Consider the following 23,101-nt stretch of genomic DNA (forward strand, 5'->3'; position numbering starts at 1 on the left):
GAAAACAAAACTCTTACTTTCCGCTGCCTCTCTATTAAGTGCTGTGTCTCCTTTGCTTTGCAAGGTCACCAACATGAAATAAACCCCTTTCCTCTTCAAGAGTTCCTCATGAGTTCCTCTCTCCACAGCCCTTCCATGCTCAAACCCAACGATGACATCGGCAGCTTTGATGGCTGACAGGCGGTGAGCTATCGAGATTGCTGTGCGGCCAAGGCGAGCCTGACAGGGAACAACAACAGCCCCATTCCCAGGACAGCAAACAGAAATGCTTGGAACTAGTGCTATGTAATCTAAAGTTTGGTCAGATCAATAGGAGTCTTTCTAGTGGTTTCAGCTGACTTTGACTTTAACTCCATCCATAGCCCATAGATGAACATCTCTTTCTGAGCAAAGGGCGCTATACATTTCTGTTTATGTCCCAATGTAAGAAAAAATTATTTTCTGTCAATAATACTAAGGTTCTACTTGTGCATATGAAACAGCTACTAAGAAAAGCTTCTCACAGCTTTGTTGCAATTCAGCAGCACCTTCTGCAGAGTGCCTTAAAAATAATTTCTGCCCTTTTAAGCCTGATTTATGCTATGCTACAGCAAACCTTATGAAGTGCTTCTTGGACAGTAGCTTCACTTTCATTATCAAGTGCTGACGTAGCCATATCCAGTAGCAGGATTTTCGGGTTTCGCACAAGAGCTCGAGCAATAGCTATCCTCTGTTTTTGACCTCCACTCATCTGGCTTCCACCCTCTCCAACATGAGTGTCAAATTGCTGTGTGAAGGAAAAAAACAAAAATGCAGCAGGTCTGTTGAGCAAAAGGGTCTGTTAAGCTTCTGAGGACATTGGTAAAATGTCTCTTAGATTTGTCCTGGGAGTAGACTTAAAAAATCATTATCTTTGAAAGAGAAAAACATTGTTAGTGCACCAGATTCAAAGGAGAGCTGATGAAATAACTTCCTTCGTAACGAACAACATCATTTTGCCTGAACTGGAGTTCCAACCCCAGGCCAAAACTATGTACTGATAAAAAGGTGAAATGTTCTGGTTTGGCTCCAAACGACTCAGCAAAAGCTGAAACGGAGAGGAAACACCTGCCCACTCTCCATCAGATGACTCACCAGCAAACTTTCCACAGAGCTGGACTTGTCTGGTGATGGCCTATGACCCATGAACACTGTGTCTGTGGACATCATACTCTGGTGGCATCAGGTTCAGATAGAGAATTAAATAAATACATAAAGCCTAGCATCTCGAGAGACAGGATAATTATATTCACCTAGAGCCAAATCTTGTTTATTCCTCCATTTCCAGGAAATAAACTGGGGCCTTTACACAGTCTTTCTATGAATAGTTTCCTGGAAGCCTGAAAATGCATAGATGGAGAATAAAAAGTACATACTGATATTAGTTAATGGTACTTGAATCCTGTCAATCAGGTTCACTGTTGTAACATGTCCCTTTGAGAAGCTACTTGGCAAAATAACTTTCTTGAAAAGTAAACAGCCCAGTACTATCAAATATGGGCTTTGTAAGTAGGATACCACAGGACTGATCAAAGCCCTGCCATCATAAGAGAAGGAACCGGGGAAAAGGGAACCTCCAGCTAACTTACAGAGCTCGTACAAGGAGATGAGGTTGTGAGGATCAGTACAGACTGCTCAAAAACATATGCTGGCTAATGAGAGTCTGGGGTCTAAATTGCTTTTGGCCTGAGCAGAAACAGATCTCCATAGCACGAAAAATACATATTTTAAAACCGTGCTATGATTATTACCGTGATATTGAATGCTGTGCATATGATTCCTGAGGAGCTAAGTCTTCTCTTTTTTTTTTTTTAACTTGGTGACATACACATAGTAAGACCTAACTAGCTCTAGTCAAAGGAAAGGTTACTGCCTACTATCTGTATTAATCTTCTGCCTTTCCATCTGAGAACAAATGGCTGCATGGGTGGAGGGACAAAAGGATTCTCTATTTTTCCATCAAATTCTGCCAAACATTTTACAAGGCACAGCATACCTGCGGCAAGTCCATGATGAAATTGTAAGCATTGGCCTGTTTGGCTGCTTTGACTATGTCTTCCATGGTAGCCTCATCCTGACCATAGCGAATGTTCTCTGCAATCGTGGTGGCAAACAGCACTGGCTCTTGTTCAACAATACCAATCTGTGAGCGTAGCCACTGGATATTAAGGGAACGAATGTCATGGCCATCCAGGGTAATCTACAGAAGCCAATTAAAACACGGACAAAAAAAAAGGGAAAAAAGTCAGGGACATTATCCCCTCCAGTTCAGAGACAAAGACAGACACAATGGAAATGAAGGGCCTGTGATGCTGTGTTTCCATGACCAGTGTTAAAAATAGCTTTCATACATAAAAGAATGCAATGCAGTGGCATTGCACTAGTTCTTGGGCCTAGGAATTGTGCTCTTTGATTTCATTTCCCAATATCTCTTTTTGCTTGGTCTCAGAAAGAAAACCAAGTGAGAAGTAATCATCAAAATTATGACTGTATGTTTAGAATAAATTGGTTTTTTGTCTTTTATACATTCAAATACAGGTATTTCCCCATGTATGTGATTTGTGCCAACTAGGAATACATAAATGGAATGAGGCTGTTAATAAATGTAAATCATATTCTTAGCCAATCCATTACTAAATGGTAATTGCATATACTAAAGCAATATTATGGGATGATTAAACGTTCAATACTGTGTTTTCCAGAATGGAAAATGATTTGTCACTCCTTAATTATCATATTTATGGGTATAGTTTTTACTCAGATTTAGCATTGAATTTTTATTTTCTCCTAACAGTTTTTCTCTTTCACATAATTATTTTTCATAAGACTGTTCAGCATTCCCCTGAAATGCACAAGAGGATATTTCACTCATTTAAAAAAAAAAAAAAAGAAAATAAAGTTAGGAGTCTTCCTTCCCACCTTGGAGAAGAAACCATGTCATTCTTTCAAGTCCCTAAGGCTAGAGAAGCACATTCTAGACTGGTATACTCACCATGCCATCAGTGGGGTCATAGAAACGCTGGATGAGCTGTATTGTTGTACTTTTTCCAGCTCCACTAGCTCCAACAAAAGCTGTTGTCTCCCCTGCTTTAATAATCATATTAAGGTTATCCAAAATCTGGAGAGGAAAAAAAAAAGAAACAGAAACTACCCATTCTAATTCTCTCACAGTCATACAACCAAGTGGGTATATTCTGTATCTTAAAATGAAGATTCAAAGCAATTTTACAAAATTCAGAAAAATATTGTGAAGAAAGAGGAAAAAGAAAGCCAAATATTTTTACATTGTTTAAAGAGTTTATAAATGCAGAGCACTGTTTTCCATGACAGGCAGGCAGATTTTGATCTTTGTTTGTTCCTGTTGTTCATCATTAAGAACTACTCAAGTTAATACCATTGGAGAACTTGGCAATAAATCCCCTTTAAAGAATACTGTACCTGTATTATGTATGCCTGTTAAAGCACAAATATTAAGAATGTAACAGTGAAATTATGTAGAAAAATCTGACACTTCATATGCTTCTGTCTTTAGAAGCAATAACACTCATTTGGTTGTCCAATAATTTGCTTTTCTAAGGAGAATTTGTCAATTTAAACACAGTAGTAGAGAAATAATGGGGTACACAGCCAATGCTCTTGTATCTTTTCCTAGCATTTTAATGGGTCACATAGCGCATCCCCAGGATAATGGAAGAGTTTTATAAAATCTCCTTGCACCGTTCAGCTTATTACTTTGTGTTTTACCCTAGCACATGTTGATACAAGTGCATAACTGATTGTAAGAGAAGCTGTATGCAGGTGAATTTGTCTGAAATTACTACAAGTTTATTTCAGCAGCAAGGAATATGTATGGCAACAGATATGTCAGAATGGTAAAATAAGCAGAATGGTAAGTAGAGCCCTTTAACAGAAGAATTATTTAGTCTACTTTTAAACAGAGGGTCTGGGCTTCTGGAAAACAAACTCCACTGAAAATCTAGAAGTTGCTGGCAGAACCGGGATATTTTGATTCTTTACAGTAATTGTGTTCACAGGATGGATGATGAATAATTACCTTTACATCTGGTCTGGAGGGATAATGGAATGTTACATTATGAAATTCAATTTCACCTCGTACTTTATCCAGCTTGTAGCCATCTTCTGACATGCAGTCAATGGTGGATTTCTAGGATAGAATTTATTGTGTTATTTATTTGCTGTTAAACAGCCAACACTGCTGCAGTAGATAAATATTCCCAATACCATACAAAGCCTTGGCTCTTCTGTTTCAACAGCCCTTGGCTGCACTGAGCCAGCAGCAGGCTCTGCCCCAGGGCTAGCAGGCAAGGGACACGAAATTGAAGGCCATAGTGATGGGGGAGTTGTCACCAGTATGGGCAAGATGAATGCACCCTCTTCTCATTTTAGGCTTACTGCAATTACCACAGTCAATCACTCAGCTGGTTTTTGCTGGAACAGAATAGCTGACTGAGTGAGGCATTTTGACTAAGTTAATTTAGCCATCTCCTCAGGAATAAAATGGCACTACTTTGCTCATAAAAACATTCTCCTACAGCACTGAACAACCAATTCATTCCTGAAAATCTGCACACTTCAGCATTTTGCATTTAAAACATCCATCCTTGCACACCCAGTCCTAAGAGCTGGAATCCTGATTTGAAGTTTTCCCATGAAGTGCTTTGGATCTCACATATTTTTGGCCAGGCCTTGGGTATTGTGGACTGCTAGACATGAGCAGAGAACTAAGAGAAATTTGAGGAATCTCAAAGAAATAAAATTTTCTAAGGATAGATTTTTGAAGCATGGAAAACAGAGAATTAATTAAAACTATAGCAACATCAATATTTGATAATTGAAAGGTGCATGATTTTTTTTATGTAGCCTAACAGATTGAAGGGAATTTTAATACAAGAAATGTGTATGTTCTAAGATGTTAAGAACAGCTAAAAGATTGGTTCCTCTTTAGAAATATATCTTACTTAGATTCAGATACTGAGCTATGAAGAAAAGTTTCACTTATCCTGCAAATGGGAAGTTCAGCATGGCTATAAGTTTAGCGCCAGAAAAAAATTTGTATTAGGGCAGAGCTGTGCTTTTACTGTCTAATCACAAATCTACAAATGCAGCAAGCAGATGGATCTAATTTTGTCACTCTTTCTCTAGACAGATGAAATCTTACTTTGGTTTGCTTTTTTTACCCTAAGGTTATCTGACTCAGCCTTATCTTGAATTTTGTGATTAATTCTTACTGTTGCAACTCTTCTGTGCTTTTTAAATTTTTCTTTAAGAAACATTTCCCCTATTCATCTCTTTTTGAGTTTATCTTAGAGCTTTAGCTTATGAAGTGCATTTATAAGGCATATGTGTTACCATTATTATAGAACATTGAAGGGTTACTAAAAAGTCCATTAGCATTACCACAGCCCCTCTAGCCTTCTTTATATAGCCTTACATGCTCTGTAAAAGACAAGCAGCATTTTAATGTGTTTACACAGCTTTTAGCAATAAAGCTCATCAATGACCAGAGATACTACGTACTGCTAAGAAATCAGCAGTATTTTGCCAACCACTAAATTTATACAGACATAGAAAGGAATCCTCATCGATAAATGCCAGTAGCTCTCAGACAACCTTATTTCAAATATCTATCTGTCTAGATAATATTGTGATTAACATTTATGACTGGTGCGTGACCAGTGTCTGTGCTCATTTGGTCTCGTTTTAACTCAGGGTAGCTCTGGGACAGGTGACAGAGGCTACCTTTGCCACTAACGCCAATAGAGCCACATCTTTTGATGCCATCTGGGGGCTGGGAGCTAGATGCTTGCTGCAAGTTTGGCTGCAAGGTGACTATAACTGCCTGCCTGTACACTTTCCGTGGGCCAGCACTGATCAGTAATTACACGTAAGGAGAAATGGGAGTAAGAAACAGCAGTAGCTGAGGTAAAACTTCATTATTCAGAAACAGGCCACTTAAGAAATCTGTTCAACGCCCTCTCTGAGCCCATGTGCATGCCACTAGACCTTTCTATTGCACAGACAATTTTTATTTAATTGCGCTCATTTTTCCTCTTTTACACAGTAGATAAAACTACTACCGCTTGAGGCTTATTTAATTATTTTTCCACTACAAAGTGACACAGCTTCGAAATTCATTACTTACTTTATCTATTGTCTCAAAAATGTTTGCTGCAGCCCCACGGCCAGTGGCAAAGGCTTCCAGACAGGGAGATGCCTGGCCAAGATTTAAAGCTCCTACTAAAACACCAAAGAAAACCTGAAGAAGTGCAAAAAGAAATTAACAAAACATGATGTCACATTTTTATTACAGTTTAGAGCTTAGACAGGCAAATCAAAACTACAGTGGCTTAATGACTTCTTGTGCATCAGTTGAGCTGCAGTCATTCACCATATGAGCATAATTAGCCCACAACAAAGCAAACAAATGCATCTTAGAAGGGATTTTCACTGTCTTTCACAACTTTGCTTCCAGGCTGAAGTAAATCAACTTATCTCATATTTGCCCTAGCTGAAAAACTTGTGCACCTAGATACTTACCGAGATAAATTTACTCAAGTGCTGCTTACATACCACACACATGCAAAAGCATTAATTGTCTGTTTTTATGACAAGGAGTGAGCTGCATCGTATTGTAAGTATAGCTTATTCTTCTCAGTGCTAATATACCAAGGTGTGCTTGTCAGAATGAACATATCTTTCCTAGAATTTACTCTGCTTTATTCCTCCTTAGTTTTTCAGTTACAGAGGTGGTTTGGCAGAGCAGATTATAAAGGTTTGGATAATGTCTTTGGTGTAGGCTTTTGGCCCATTTTTTGCTTTGTTGTGGCTGATTGATAGTTTGAACATTCACCCTGAGCATTAGAACTGGTATGTAATCCTTTGTTGTAGTCTGGCAATACCTGAGAATTCTGCTAAGAAGCAATCAAGGACTCAGCTGGCCTTTTGAATACAACACAAACAGTAGTCAGGATAAATGGGCGAGGTGTGTAAGGAAACACTACTCTTGAGAAAGAAATAAAAGTACACAGGACTCGGTTCTCCCTTGCACCATAGTGATGTTTACTGAGAACAACCCCATGGCTAAAGTGGAAGAATCTACTGTACATGTACTGTGCACTGCAGACATCTACACTGTGATGTATAGATCATGCCATAAGTTCATACTCAGCTTTACTACAACCTAATTTTCTTGTGTGAATGAGTCCCAAAGCAAGTAGGTTATATGCATGCCAGAATCCATCATGAACATGAGGGAGCAGGTTCTGTACATTTGATAGAAGAAGAAGGTAAGGCAATGCTTAGTGTATCTCAATGCAGTATGGCTGGTGCACAACAGTTTTTCAGAGACCAGGAAAAGCATATTTAAATGTTTTGTATCTACAAATCCTCCCCTCCTCCCCCCTGCCAGACTAGGAGTCTATGGTAGAAAACATGAAGTATAAGAAAGATGACTGGAAACTGAGAGAGGAAGGGGAGCATAAGGGAGAGTCTCTCCATTGACAGCTACAATTTTTCAGCTACAGGGTAGGTCCCCACTGTTTGCCATTTGTCATTTGGAAGCACTGAACTATGGTTATCATATGCAAGGCAAGGAAATTGCCCACTTTGTTTTTCACGGCACTACCTCGTACCAACTACTGGTGTCAAGAGCAGTTGCAAATTATTTCCTGTGAGGGACATCCTCCTTGAACAGAATGACTCAATTTTACAATGTTCTCAGAGTAATTTACCAAGCTCCATTTAACAGGAAGCTTTGCACTGCACGCTGCAGGTGTTTGGGAGCTCTCATGGTGTGCAACAGGCAGGGAAGGATCAGAAATAGATGTCTCATCAGAACACCCAGGACTTACCAAGGTTCAGGAAAAATTTACTCTGTGTCTGGACTGGAGCCTGCCATTTGGGCAGTCCTGGCTTAAAGCAAATAACCAAAATATCTGTAGATGTTGGTTTCATTGCATTTAGGTCATCAGTGTCTAAAGCATCTACTGTGCAGAAGTGGATGCATAAGTGCTGTGCAGGTTAGTATGTTCTTTATATACACCGCAGGAGCCACAGCCATGTGTGGTTTTATCAGCATATATGTTTACATGTTCTTTGTCATCTGCAGAGCTGGGTGGGCAATTAGCAACACAAAATGGTGATTCAAAGGAACAGAAACTGTTCATGAGAGAGAGGTTAGATTTGATAAAACTTATTTTGGTCAGGTTTCTCTCTACCGCAATGGGGTTTTTCATCACCAAGTAAGTTTTTCAGAGAAGCCAATATCCCAGAAGCCACACGCTGACCCACAAAATGGGAAAGCTAGTTTCAGGCCTCTGCCAGTTGTGTGGCAGGCTCTCAAACGAAAGCATTATTCCAATCGCAGTAGGCAGCATTTCAAATCTTTAAAATAAGCATGGATTTTTTTTTTTAATCTTATCCAATTGTGTCATATACTTTCATACAAATACTGAGTAATGATCTTTAAAAGACACATATAGTGTTTGTTACCACTGAGCCACCAGATACCAGAACATTACAAACGTGTTCCAGAATTAATGTTTTAAGAAAGAGTCCAAAAAGTTGCATCAAGCTAAAATGGATACCTGCAGAAGAGTGCCAGGTGAATACTCTTCTTCTTCAAGGACAAGTTTAGAGCCATACCAAAAGGCTAATGCATAACACAGGAAAATTATAAGCCACATGTAACCAGTGAATAATCCCATTATTATTCCTTTTCGAATTCCCCAGTGCTGAGCAAACACCAGATTCTTATCATATCTGTAGAAAGAGACAAAAATAAAAGGGGATGAAATGAATTTGATGGAAAATTCCAAATGAGCAAAGACCAACAAAATGAGGCGTCTTCAATGACTAGCTGTGCTACAGTTAACAGAGGGTCCACATAAGGTTGATACCTCTCACTCTGAACTGAGAGACCACTGCTGAAACCAGCAATGGTCCCAGATCCTGAAATCCTTTTATGTTCTAGTGTAATAAGCACAAGAAAAGCCACACTCACTGCAGATACCTTGCCACAGGGTCTGGGGTTTTAGCACAGTGACACAGGATTTGAGAATTTGGCCAACGCTTCAGAGCATGTCCTACAGCCATGTTATGTTTTAAACGAATTTAAGAGAAATTTGCAGCTTAATATCATCAAATCATTATGTCTTACTGGCATTAGTTGTCTTACTTAGCTTGAAAGTACCCAGAGTTTTCAGATGTGCTGCAAAAGTGACATATCAGAGAATGTTTAGGGGAAAATTTGACAGTACGTTCCTACAAGTGGGAATGACTTGAAGATAGTATTGCTGATGTTTCATTTCACTGATTGATTGAATTATGAAACTGGTTTTGCGTATGTAATGTTATTTGAAACCTAAATTTCTGTAACATACATGCATATAATTCTCAAAACTAACAGATGGTCATTGTTGTAGAATATAGAGACTAATTGCCATGACTCTGAAGTGCATTACAGCATTACATTGCTACAGGAAAAAGAAATCGAGGACCTTACAATTTGTCCAAACAAACCTTTCAACTTCTTTCTTCTCCCCACCAAAAGCAGCCACTGTTCTGATGGATGAGAGCACTTCATCAGCCACAGCTCCAGCTTTTGCATAAGCTTTTAATTCTCGGCCTGTTAGTTTTGCCACACCCTACAAAAGCATAAGAAGTGCTGATTACACCTGAACTGTAGGTGCAGACATGGACAGTAAGCAGGTAAGCAGTGCTGGCTGTCACACTGTGCTGTCTGCTGTGCATGAGGTCACCTCCTCCGCTTTGAGCAGGCTTTTATTAGGCACACTGCACACTCGAAGACTTCTGTCTTCTAGTATTAGGGCATATACCTCTGCAGCATATGTTTTGCAGAACAGTTATCCCCTTGTCCAACAGCTCTGCTCCAGGTAGCTAGAAAGAGCAGCTGACAACACCTACTTTCCCTCCTTCCCTGTCTCTGCTGCTAACTGGGCTTAAGCAGACTGCAGACTGAGGGTTTGTGCATGGTGGGAGGAAGGGAGAGCTTAAGCAGCAAGAGCAGCCCCTTAGCCACAGAGCCCAGCTTCAAGAAGAAGAGATAATAGTACTGATGGGGGAGGATGGAAACAGATGTTGCCCACCACTGTACTTTGTTTCTTGGGCTGACAGCAAACAGGTCCACAGCAGCCCAGAGCACACTGGATGCCAAAAGCTTACTTAGGCTCAAAAAAATGCTCAAATTAATGGAAGAAAATGTAGTCATGTACAATTCTACACAAAGATAACACATTGGCTTGGGAATGACATATCACTAGAAATTGTAAAGTGTCATTATTTGCTTTCTCTCTTCAAATACCCTACCCCAGGCACCTATTAGCCTCTTTTGGAGACAGGAAACCAGGCTAGATTGACCTTGGGTCTGTTTTCTTTATGGTAGAAAACAAAGACTTGGGCTGGAAAGGCTAATAAGGAGGAAACACTTAACAGTGGTTATGTGAAAGGAAAGAGATGGGGACAGAAAATAAGAAGGGCAAGAGGGAAAATTAAAGGGGAATGAGTTCAGAAAAAAATTGCAAATGAAGGAAAGAGGCATTTTGGAGTTTATTTCATTCCCTGCCATGATTCTGCTCTCCCACTTCACACTGAGTCATTACTCATGTCATCTACTTGCAGTCAGCACAAGGAGAGCAGGAAGACAAGAAATTAGTCAGAGTTACATTAGAGGTTTCATAGCAAAATGATAGCAAGCTGTTCCTGATGTGGAAGAGAGATAGCCAAAGGGCTGAACTCAACAAAAGAGCAGAGTGTGAGAGAGTGCAGAGGAGGAGCAGGAACTGCCCAGCCCTGCTGGGTGTGGGAAAGGAGGTGAGAGGGCAGAGGATCCTGCAATTTCCCTCTTCATTGTTGTTCCTCTGCACAGTGACAGGGAGTTTATAGGGAGCGGATGGAGGACAGAACAGGAAGAACTAGGAGAGGACGCAGCAGCTGCCAGGAGCAGGGACAGCTTAAGGTAAGTTTAAGCAGTTGTTTTCAACTATTTTACAGCTCCGAAACTTGATCATCTCTAAAAGCTCCTAATCTACATAGAAAAATCAAGCCCCATGTCTAGTAACCATCTGAACCAGGTGTGTAGTAACAGAGAGAAGGTGTAGGCCAGGTTCTGATCTCAGCAACCATAATATCCATCCACAGGACCCAACAGAAGGTATGCTTACACTCCCGTCTTAGAAGCAGGATATATTATTCTGGGAATCAAAATAAGCAAAGTAGGAGCAAAGCCCACCTCCCCACTCCCCCATCCCTGATGCTGCTGTGACCATAATCGGCCTCTCCTGACTTTAAAGGGGTGTAATAGCCTTCTCTTCCACCAAGCCTCCTTGCTCTATGGCATGACCTTCCCTGCTCATCATACCTCAACACAAACCTCTCACAATTCACTTACCAAGCCATAGACAGCCGCTCCAACCCCAAGCAGAGGACTGACGGCAATGATAACCAAGGTCAGTTTCCAGCCACTGACAAATCCCAGTAGGAATCCACACACAAACGTGGTTAAGCGCTGGATAAAGATTGCTGCTTGGTCAGCAATAGCCTCATTAATTTTGTTAACATCACTGGAAAAAAAAAAAACAACAAAAACCAACAGAAGATTGGTGAGCATATATTTCATTTGTGTTGCAGGTCTTGGCCACATTTGGGTTAGTGGCTTTCCCTTGGAGAGGGCCCTTCCTCACCCCTATTCTTTCCACCATCACCCCTTCCAAAGACCCTGGGCTACAGTGAGAAAACCTGGTGCTTTTGCAATGGCAGAAGACTTTTATGCATGAATACCGCAACGAAGATATTGTCTTTTCCCAGGAAAAGTCGTCCTGCCAGCAGACTCATTCACTAGCTGGTTCTTACTACTGTGCCTCAGCTGATTCAAAGGATGGGGCAGAGACATGCCAGCTGGATGCAGCTATCTGATAATGGAAAAACAGTGTAGCTCATACGGTATTCCTCCCATCGTGGGGTACTGAGAATACCGCCTTGCCGAGGGGGCAGGAAAAGGGAGTAGGGCTGTAACTCTCCTCTAGTTCCACCTTCCACCACCTCCCGGTTCCTCTTTCCACCCTATCAGGTAGTTTGTTCTCTAAATGAGAGGGAGAGTGGGAAAACTGAGGAGGCCTACTTTATCACTGGAGGCAGTGGGAAAACATGACAGTTCTATCATGTGGGGGACAGTGGTGCAGCGGTTAACATCATTTGACCCCTACACAGCTGCAGAGTTCATTTGTTCTCTCTTATGCATTACCAACACAGAAAAAATGCCTTAAAGCAAAACAGTCATTATACTTCTGCCACTCTTGGCTACTACCTCACCCCTGAGATTAGAAGAACTGGGAACTCATGAAATAAATAGGAGCAAGTGGCGCTGAGGTTTAAAGTGCAAAGTTGTTAGCTCATTGATATATCAAGTGAAATTATTGTCCTCTGTTGAAAAATTTAAGAGAGTTGAGTTGAAGAACATGTTTATATTTCTTCTGGAGAATGTTTTTTGCAGTCAGGAAGCTTTTTGTCGGCGCAGGACAATGTTGTTCGAAAAACCAGGGAACTAAGTGTTATTTATTAGACAAATACATGCTCAGTTCCCATTTTTTGCCAGAGAAATTCTTCACAGCAACTTACACTTGGCATTTATTCTTCACAAAAAGAACACCACAGAAAGACGTAGATACCACTGGGCAGTGAGTAAAGGCAAATAAAATCCCCTTCTACTACAGAAAAATCTGCAAATGTGACTACTATTATGCAGGCACGACTGAGAACAGGGAGCCATCTAGAGTCGGCATATTCACCTTGCAGCTGCCTTCAGCCTGTAAACAGGAACAACTAAGAAAAGGAGAACGCCTTAAACTCTGCTTTTCTTAGGGCTAAATGTTTATCCAGGATAAGAAGGTTTCTCCGTCTCCCTTGGGTCCCTTTCTAAAGGTAGGTGCTTGTACCTTCTTTAGCAGAAGATTAAGCGAGGCTCACTCTTTTCTTTTAAAAGCCAACAAAACCAAAGTGTGCCCCTAATGTAATTTTCTTTTCTGGGAAGTGAGAGAGGGTTCAAACCCACATCTCCAGCCTCAGAGGAGTGTGCACGGGCAGCCAAATTATAGATCACTCTGAAAGGACTGGGCACAGGAGAAGGGAAGGATAGGACAAGCTGGCAAAAAAAACCCCCACCCCAAAACCCAGAAAAAACCACCACATTTACTAACAGACAAGACACGAAAGGGAAATAATGACGGCTTAACAGTTATGGCACTCAGTTCAAAGATGGAGGAGATAATCAGCCCGGTCCCTGCCCCCAGGAACATAGCTGTATTTTATATTAGAAAGTGTTTGTCAAATGCCTGGTTATTGGCACTCTGTTGTGTTTGGAAGGAAGTGCAAAATGTTCTCTGTAGCATATGTTTTTTCTAGATTACTTACTCAGAAATTCGGGTGTTCAGCTCTCCTACAGATGTACAGTCAAACCAGCCTATATCCATTCGCATTACTTTCCTGAAATAAGCTTTCCTGATTTTCTGTATCTGACGAGCTGCAGCCATAACCCAAAAGCAGATCTGGGAAGAGCATAAAGTGGCTGATAAATTGCAGTAAAAAGTCTTTCTACTCCCAACAAATGGGAAAAAGCAATTTGGCTAAAATGGGAAAGAGCAATTTGGCTATTGATAAACTTACTATTCAGGTAAAATACATTCTAACTACACAGACACGATAGTTGTTTTATGCCCGTGATCTTTAAATAATCCAAGAATTTTATAAAGCCTCTGAATTAAGCATTTGTCTCAGTTCTGATAGGCTGAGAGGAGACACAAATTAAATTACTTGTGCTGTTACATGCAAAACTCTGGGATAGTTTTCAGGAAGGAGAATGACAAGTGATTTTTGCGATTATGAAAAGCTTCAAAAGCAGTGGACCCTTTAGCAGATTATGCAGGAATCATCCAAGCTTGTGGATCATCTCAGTCAGACGGATTGAACCATTACTACAGAATATGTAGGGTGTGATTCTTTTCTGACACTAGTTTTACACTAGTATTACTCTGTAATATCTCTATAATAGAAACACAGGGCTCGATGCAGTTGAGATGCCTGCTGGGAATTTGCATGCCCTTCAGCTCTTATTTTGGGATGGCATGTGGATTCCATAGTAACCACACTTGAACAAGTATTTCTTGTGGTGTGAAAGGAGCATGCAGTCATCTCCCTGGGTAAAACATACCCGCGTACAAAGATATGCATGCACAAATCCAAGGAGGTCTCAAATTGCCAGAGCTAACCTATTTCAGCCAATAGAATAGGAACTGAAAGTGTCTGCTCTGCTCAAATGGGCAGCTGACTAAGCAGTTAAAGGGAACATAATTATTATAAACTTAATTATTTAGTGATTTAAACTTTGAAATCAAAATAGGGAACAAAATACTGACTTGGAGGTATCCTAACACAAGTATGGCACAACCAATTCCTGCATAGTAACCTGCAAACTTGGTCATTTCTTGTTCAATGTCCAGTAACCTGGAAAAAAGAAAAAAGCAAAAAAAAAAAGAGTTAGCAATTCTGTTTCAAGTTTCTCACAGATTTCTAATCAGGTGTTTCTTCAAGTTAGAGTCATGTCAGCTGGCAAGTCAGCTTGTTTTGGTAACAGAGGCATTGTTTCCCAATACTGAGGGTATCGCTAGCAGTGGCTGGTTTGCTTGCTCTGCCTGTTGCACTGGTAGGGGTAGGGCGCTGGCAGGTATCAGGAAGTGCTCTGCCGTCCTGCAGCAGCCCTGCAGCCTCTGAGAAACCCCACCAGACCGCATGCTCCAAAACAGCACAGGTGAGAAGGTGTTTCAGGGAAGAGCTGCCCAACAAGTTTTCATTAGATATTGAATTAGCTTGGTTTGTGCCATTATACCAACTAGTAACACTCAGATTTAAAAAGTGTTTTACAGAGAGAAATGAGGGCTGCTAAAGTCAATTCAAGTATTACTTTGTACCATAAGCTTGCTAATCTGAAATGATCATTTCTTTTAGCTCAAGTAGGAGTATTAAATTACTCCTAATATCAGTGAAGGGCATTGAGTTGCTGCTATTGCATTTAGATTACTTTGAAATAGGCATTTCAGGTCATTACCGGTTATGCTTTTAGACACTTTTTAAAAAAGTTGTCTAACATTTAATCCTGCAGATAGCAAATTTTATTCTGTTTACCCAGAATTTGGTACACTGAAATTTTAAGCCAAAAGGGAACACTATGCACCTGACCTCATCTCTTGCAAAAAACAGTCATGGAAACAACTCAGGTGCCTGACACAGACATCCAGTACCATTTTTAATGTCTTAATTTATCCTGCCTGGTGGATCCTGCTTCAGAGGAACAGAGGTCTATAGCAAATCCTGTATGCTACCTGCCAGCCCCATCTCGGGGGGCAGGCTTGGACAGCCTGGCGCAAGTAATTTGGCCCCAGTCACCTACATCTAGGAATGTGAATCACTCCCCATGTGCTCTGAATTTCAGAGACCTTTAGACAAGTAACTTTTAATTCCAATTAAATAGCTAATTAAATGTCACTCAGAGATTAGAAAACTCTTGGAATGATGCACTGAAAAATGAGCTTTAGGAAAGGATACAGGTTCAAATTTGGCTTTGACAGATATCTGTGTCTGAATGAATCATCTAGACCCCATTTATTGTAGTTAATGGAAAGAAACTGGCACTCTTACAGGGCAGTTCATCTGACGTGCCTTAGACATCTCCCATAAGCTAAGATGAATGGCATCCTAGAAACACTCATTTCTCTTCAATGAATAAAGTTTAGCTAACTTGCTCGGAAGTCAGCAGGCACCTATAGGTACCTAAGTCCTAACCAAAATGACCAGAAGTCATTATTACTTACAGTGTCATCAAAGAAAACAGATTAATGAACTCAGCTGTGTAGCAGATACATCTGTTATCAGAACAATCATCATCAAAGAATATCCTTGCTGACATCTATAGCTGAAAGACCAAGACCCAAGCTGAACTTCTCTCCCTCCAGGTAATATCTCCAGCTCAGAAACAGGACTCTGTAACAAGAACCATGCCCCTTTTCTGCCTTATGGATAGAAAATGTAAGGTTTAAAGGCTGAACTGGACCTTCACCAGCAATTCATTCTCTGACAAGCCATAATTACAAAGGAAAAGAAACAAATACATCTACTACTTACCCACATCTTATTGTGGCGTTCTTTTCATTCTGATGGATAGTACCATTAATCCACACTATGGTGTTATTTACACATGTCTTGCCTGGGTCTTTAAGCTCTTGCATTTCAATGTCATATTCAATAAATGTGTCTGCCATTGCACCAAACACAAGCAACACAGCTGGCTGGGCTGCTCCATGAACAATAGCACAGAAACTACCAAAAGCCATCATTAAAATTTCCATAGATGAAGAAAATCGAAACTAAAGAGACAGGAAAAAAATATGGTCTCTGCTGAGAGGCAGTCTTCATGCTGGTTGTATACTGATAAATCATTAATCAGGTGGATCAGATACAAAATCATTCTTTTTAAATTTCAGAATTATCTTCAATACAGAAAGAAGACAAATCTCTCTCTCCGATCTAATCTAATTGCACCTGTGATTACAGCCTCATAAATTACTATGAGCTCCCTTTTAGTTGACAGCAGAATCTGACCATGTGAATGAATGTATTATCATATAACATTAATAGCTCAATATCATTCCACATTATCATTATTTCAGAAACTAGCTAAAAGATTAAAAACAGTAATTATAATTCATATATATAGTCTGCTTTACAGATTTCCTGTGGGGATGGAGGGAGAGGAAAGGGAGGAAGAAGCCTTAGGGCATTATGCAGAGCCTCTGAATAGAGTTAGCCAATTTCTCAAAAGTCTGGGGTGCTGTGGTAGAAAGCCAACTAAATGTCACAGAGCAAGTTCTCATAGTTAATATTCTAAAACGTGTTGGCTGAGCCAGGAAATTGTGCATTGGCTCTTAATCTGGGAGAAACGTATAGAAATATGACATAGTATGCAGTAAAAAAAGGATTGAGCTAAGTCCTATTACCTTACATTTGTCATGGGCCAAGAGCATGCTCACATGCAGCTGGTGACTCAGCTAAGATACAGCGACTTAAGTTACCCTTGTCGTGATTGTGTGAAGTTTGGTTCTCAGGTTGAAGTCATGCGTAAATATATAGATCAAACTGTCCATATAGAATAGCAGTATCAAATGCTATATATTTTGAAATAGGTGTGTAAAGAGGAATCATAGCCTGCCGAAGAACCTGTCCAGGTTCTGTAGGTGCTATAATGTGTTTAAGAGAAGAAAGGGTGGGAATTTGGAGCACATATGGAAAAGGGACATTAGGGCAGAGGCAAGATAAAGGGAAAAACAAATCAGTTCACATAAAAGAGAAATAAATAAAAGGTCTTTCTACAAAAAAATGTCAGAAGAAAACTGTAGCACTACCACTGTTTTGCAAACCTTGCTCATAAGAAGTCTAGGAATTCCCTTGATTAAAAAAAAAAAAGCCACACAGAAAATACACAGATATGTGATATCTAATCTCTCTGCATATCTGATGCAAACATACTGTGTTTACCAATTGCACTTTAGGATCTAAACATCTGTGCAAAACAGGCTACAGAATTCAAACCCCGCTGCTTGACAGACATAGCCCTCTGTGTGGACAGACTGTTCTCTCCACCCGAGAGTTGAGATACTTAGCCAGGTAGAGTATAAGCCACATGGATGTAACTGGACTAGCCCAGTACTACAGTCAGGACCATATTAGTCTGGACACATTACAGGCTAATTGCCTAGATTACATGCAAACCAGAAGTAATGAAACCTTTTAGCTGCATGCTGCTGGGTTGGACTTCTCTCTACTACATTAATTTTAAAATTTATATGCACCCTATGGGATTCCAAGACCCATCAAAGGCTAAACATACCATACAGTATTCTGCATTCCCAAGTTTCTATAGTTACAAAATCTTCTAATACCCATGGAGCAATTACAAGGGAGCTAAATTATCTGCCAAATATCACACAGCAAATTTTTGGCAGAAATAAGAATGAATCAAGGTCATCTAGATCCCTGCTGTGCATCTTAACTCTTTTCCCCTTATCTACCTGTAGGTTTAATAGAATGTGTTTAACAGACAATTATGACACCAATATCGATAATGGATACCAAGCTGACAAAATGACAAAGGGTTCTATTAAATTCCCATTGACTTCAATGGCAGGATTTCATGCCAAATGGTTTAATCCTTAAAAGTTTGGCTTAGTCACAGCTATTCCCCAAAACAACCATATAGATTATTGTCACTTATTCTGCAGCACAATACACATAAAATATTTATAGCCATTGCTTTCATTACCAGCTGAAAGAAGCCAACACGAATCCCATTTTCTTTCTTTTCAGACAACCTTCAAGAACAGAAAACATAAAATCATAAACTTGTATTTTAGTACATATTTTGTTCTATATGCAAAGATAGTACACAGAATTGAACTTAACTCACTCTTCACTTTTCTTCTCTATAAAAGGTTCTTCGTATGTATAGGAATTCCTAGCAAAAAGGATAAGATTTTACATTAATTTCTTTATTCTCTTGGTTACTTCTCAGAAATTACATTTTATCTGAGACATTTTGCCCAGAACTTTAAGAGACAAGTTGTTCCTTTCAGATTTCTTTGGAACCAGTGATTTGATGGTTCTTTTACATTTTAGACAGGGACTAGAATGGAGGTTAGGTTAAAATGATCTGGGGGTTTATGCTTTGTTTCACAAGCAGCTCCTCAAAACACTGTAATATCCTATAATGTGGATTGTGGGTTCTTTGAGATCAGTTAGAGAAAAACCTACCATCCAAATTGTTGGCTAGTCCTTTCTTTAAGACAGAAAAAAGTCCTGTTCCGATTCCCTCTCATATTGCCTGTAGGTTCTTATGTCCATAGCGGCAGTAGGTTCTCTCACCCTACCATACAGGTTTTTTTAGTGCTTACATTATGTTTTGCTATTCTGTATGATCAGTTAAAATCTAAAGGACTAGTTGCACCATTATGGATGGGATCCATACTATACCAAGTAATCATCAGCTGTGTACGTTCAGTGATGAATGAGTAGGGATTTTCAATCTGGATTTTTTTTTTTTAAGGAAACAAATGAATTCAAGGTATATTTGTCATGAACAGTTTTCAGAAACCAGATCCTAGAAAGCCTGAAGGAAGCTTCATGTGTGTAGTAGATAGGACCATATGTGTGTTACATGTGAAAGTCCAACAGAACTTGGGTTTCAAGATATGTGCAAGAACCATGGTAGATCTTGAATACTGGGCTGGTGCTCTCTGAGATGGGCAACCTGACAAAGACAAAAATTAAGAGATGCTCTCGCTTCCTCATTCTAGGAGTAATTCTCAGACTGTGTACACTGTGTCAGAAAGAGCTGGCACAAATTACAGCACCCATTAGGACGTCCAGTCTGCTACAGAATTGTCTCAAGAGCTAGGAAGAGGGAAGCTCTTAACCCCATTCAAATCTCACATTATAGCTGAAGGTCAAGGTCTCCAAATCATTTCAGCTTTTAACTATCTAGAATTCTGTGTTTAAATCTTAATATCTGAGCTCAAATGAAGTGAGTTAATTTCTTTTATTTTAAAGTCTCACAGTTAAGCGTTAAGAGAAGTTAATCAAGATTGATTAAAATTCCTGAAAACTCATTTCTCAAACTAAAAGCACTGAAGAAAGATAAATTTGAGTATCAAAAACATTTTCAGAAGAAAGACCGTATTTTGCTGCCATTACTCTATGTTTTTAAAGGTTTCTAGGACTGTTTTGGTCTACCTGTGTCAGTTGTATCAAATAAGGCAGTTCAACTCCTAGAGAACAGCTTTTCATTAAATACCATATATTCTTTAAACGCATCAATTTGATCCGATGACATTAACTTCTTTGAATATTCCTAGAAATATTGATTGTTCCGTTTGTGTACATGACTTACTCTGACTTCTTGAAGCTGTTACCTGTTAGGGAAAATAAATGCATAGCCTAGTTAATAATTATTGTTAAAGTACATCATCTTCTGTAGACATGTGAAACATAAACCCTAGAACCCCATGGGACCTGATTATTCCTGAGTTATAAGCATCTCATTCCCACTGATAGATCTAGCCAGGGACATGAACTGACATAGGTCCAAAAATTCCTTGGTAAGTTTCTATCAATTTATGCCTGCTTTCTCTTGAAGTAGTTGTCTCAAGTTTTCAATCTCCCAGATGACAAAATGGTTTTCACTAAATACATTATTCAGGACATTTGCCAAAAGTCAACTCGCTTTCATTGCAAACTGTTTGCTAGTATTCAACTAGTTCTCTTGGACACTGTCTCACTGAGGAATACTACTCTACTGGCAGTCCATGCATGCTCCCTGAAAGGAGGAGCGGTAGCTCTTCACTCTTGCCTTCCAACAACTTAAAGACTGTAAATCCTGTGGAAGAGGGGCAGCTGTGCTCCTGGAGGGTAAGATGAACTTGTCACACTGATGTCTATTCTTGGGATACTCTCTGAGGAACTATAGCTTAGAGAAATGAAATTATACTACAAGATACAATTATGCTGTTCAGCAACTCCTTAGTCCCCAGAACAGGTCTGGATTTAGATCCCTTTCAAAAGACGTCATACCTAAAGCACAGTTTGTGTTGGCAGGGGCCCCAAAGAAGTCATCATAAGGGATATAGAAAATATTTGCTGTACATCACTTGAGATGACAATGAATAAAGAGCTAGTTTTATGTATACAGCACAGTTTGGATAATCTAAGGGCACTGGGCGTATGCACCTTGCTTGTTTATGACGCACTTGGCAGCAGGTTCAGGCTGAGAACCATGGTATGCTTTTCAAGCAGTGCCTTCCTTTCTTCACATTTAGTGACACAACACTGAGCATGCACAAGCCTCTGTTACGGAGCAAACACAGAGGAAATTTGCATCACAATTCACAGAGGGTGCAAAGAAGTCACTGCAACCACAAATTTTGCCTCCATCGTTTTCCTACCCAAGGGAAGAAGGCTTTTCCACTATCTCCAGGGTTTTGCATTTCCCAAGGCAACAATGTTAGATGGAAGCAGCCTGAGTCTGGGACTGAAGGAACAGCTGATTACATCTCTTTTTTGGGGTTAATAAGGTAACTTTTTTTGGCTTTAGCTAACAATGACTCTATTGGTTTTATTCTGCTGTTTGTTACTTGGGAATGGTAAAAAGAAAAGATTCTTTTAATACGGACATATGTGTATCCCAAGAATCCCAGACATTTTCCAGGAAGGTTCTAATTTGTAAAATTATTACTACAAAGAATCATTCAGTGTTAGAAAAGAGCCGGTTGTGAAGGAAAAACAAACATCTGTTTGCAGTTTTTTCAAGTTTGGCAGCTGGAAACAGCTGTAGTGATTTGAAACTGTTCCTAGAAGATTCTCCAGGGTTTATCGGAAAAGTTAAGGTTTAGAGAAAGCTTCCTCTGCAGGCTGGCAGTGCAAAGCGTTTTGCAAAAAATGAAGGAATTGGCTACTGGGAGGCAAATGGGCTAAACAAAAGAGTCTGGTGAAATAGCTTTCTGAATCATATCAATTTAGAGAGAAAAATAAGCATTTGCCAAAGGTGAAGAAACCCTAATCTATTAACTTGAAGAGGGAAACAAGAGTATATCAATGCTGTTCAACAGTGCGAGGAACTGCGGGCCAGCTCTTGAGGGCCAGCAGTTTTTAAGCAGGAGGAGAATTTGGAATGATGTTACCTATGCTTCATTTGAAAGAACGAAACAGATGAGTAACAGTTCACATTGCTACAATTGAAAAAGTAGAAGGAGGACAGAACATGATTTTTATAGAAAAGAAAAGAATGTAGGGAAGAGGAAAGAATTTATTAACCCTAAAGAAAAAAGCTATAGTAATCTTTGAATGCTCAAAAAATTTTGAAGGAGGAATTAAGGCATTTAAGAAAGAAATTTTACAATTTGTAAAAAGCACAGAATCAAGGAAAAGCTGAAGAACATTGCCAAGAATTCGGATTTTTACTAGTATTGTGAGAACACAGTAAAAGTTAAGCCTGAAGAAATCTGATATTTGATTCAAGTGATGAAAAATTGTACTCAAAAGGCTCCCAACTAAAGCTGGCTCTTAACTACACCTACAGATGTGGTGTTCAAGGGTTGATCCAGAGAGGTCTAATTCTTACTAATATGTCCAAAAGATGGTTATTGAAACAAACCTCACTGGAGATTACAGAGCAGAAGACATCAATCAGCAGAATGCCAGTAAGGTTTTAAAGCAATGACGTTTGCTTTGGGAAAGGTGCTCTAGCAGTTTGACAAACTGCTCACTACAATAAGCAGAAAACACAGTGCAATTCCAAGGAAACTGAGAAACCAGAGGCAAACTTACTTGATAGGCCAAAAAAACCCCAACTGTGAAAAGAGGAATACTTTGGTCCGAATGGAAAGTCTTTTGCCAAAATCCCATAACAAGTAAAAGCGACAAGTACATTAAGACAAATTAGCAGACAAAAAACAACCCTCCCAAACCAGCTAGATAAATCTGGGCAACCTGGGAGTTCTAAGTAAGTGGCTGGAAGAGACGAACAGTTTTCTGTCCCAGAAGTAGAAGGACATACCCCTTTACCTATTCACTCCTTTTTCTAGTCATTCCTCCACTCTCTCCACCAATATTAGAGCCCACAAATGCTCTATGCATTGAAACTGCCTTTAGTTAGCAGCCTAAGTGAGAAGTTTTAAAAACAAAACAAAACACAGCAGGGGAGGGAAGTGGGGAGATCTCTATTGCTTCAGCACGCAAATGGCTGCTCATTCCAGCAGGATGCAGAGCAGTGTGCTGGGGTAGCAATATACTGGGGAGAGAGCAGACTTTCAGAAAACATTCACATTGGTTTCTTTCACAGTCATGGAGCTGAAGTTGCTGCTGCTGTGTTGCAGACTTTAAAATCAGCTGCAGAATCTAGCACACCAGCTTTGATTTTAAGAACACGTTCAAGCTATTCGGAGAATAATTC

The 23,101-nt window shown here is 39.8% G+C and overlaps 1 protein-coding gene across 3 annotated transcripts in view; it reads right to left on the reverse strand.

Annotated features, from left to right (window-relative positions):
- ABCB11 (ATP-binding cassette, sub-family B (MDR/TAP), member 11) overlaps nt 1-23,101 on the reverse strand; it is a 44,646-nt gene that overhangs the window by 19,443 nt on the left and 2,102 nt on the right. The window contains exons 2-16 of one of the 3 annotated variants that reach the window (XM_009581945.1): nt 20,045-20,066; nt 18,566-18,613; nt 18,422-18,470; nt 16,228-16,469; nt 14,466-14,553; nt 13,465-13,598; nt 11,447-11,618; nt 9,559-9,683; nt 8,625-8,799; nt 6,182-6,295; nt 4,073-4,183; nt 3,011-3,136; nt 2,015-2,218; nt 596-766; nt 18-219 (exon numbers count right to left, since the gene is read on the reverse strand). In XM_009581945.1, the coding sequence (XP_009580240.1) occupies nt 18-219; nt 596-766; nt 2,015-2,218; nt 3,011-3,136; nt 4,073-4,183; nt 6,182-6,295; nt 8,625-8,799; nt 9,559-9,683; nt 11,447-11,618; nt 13,465-13,598; nt 14,466-14,553; nt 16,228-16,469; nt 18,422-18,470; nt 18,566-18,613; nt 20,045-20,066 (1,983 nt within the window). Of the gene's footprint in view, nt 1-11; nt 220-595; nt 767-2,014; nt 2,219-3,010; nt 3,137-4,072; nt 4,184-6,181; nt 6,296-8,624; nt 8,800-9,558; nt 9,684-11,446; nt 11,619-13,464; nt 13,599-14,465; nt 14,554-16,227; nt 16,470-18,421; nt 18,471-18,565; nt 18,614-20,044; nt 20,067-21,476; nt 21,495-23,101 lie in introns of all 3 variants that reach the window. The other 2 variants (XM_009581946.1, XM_009581947.1) reach the window with 2 other exon arrangements.

Source organism: Fulmarus glacialis, unplaced genomic scaffold (assembly GCF_000690835.1).
Source record: "Fulmarus glacialis isolate BGI_N327 unplaced genomic scaffold, ASM69083v1 scaffold11717, whole genome shotgun sequence".
NCBI lineage: Eukaryota > Metazoa > Chordata > Aves > Procellariiformes > Procellariidae > Fulmarus > Fulmarus glacialis.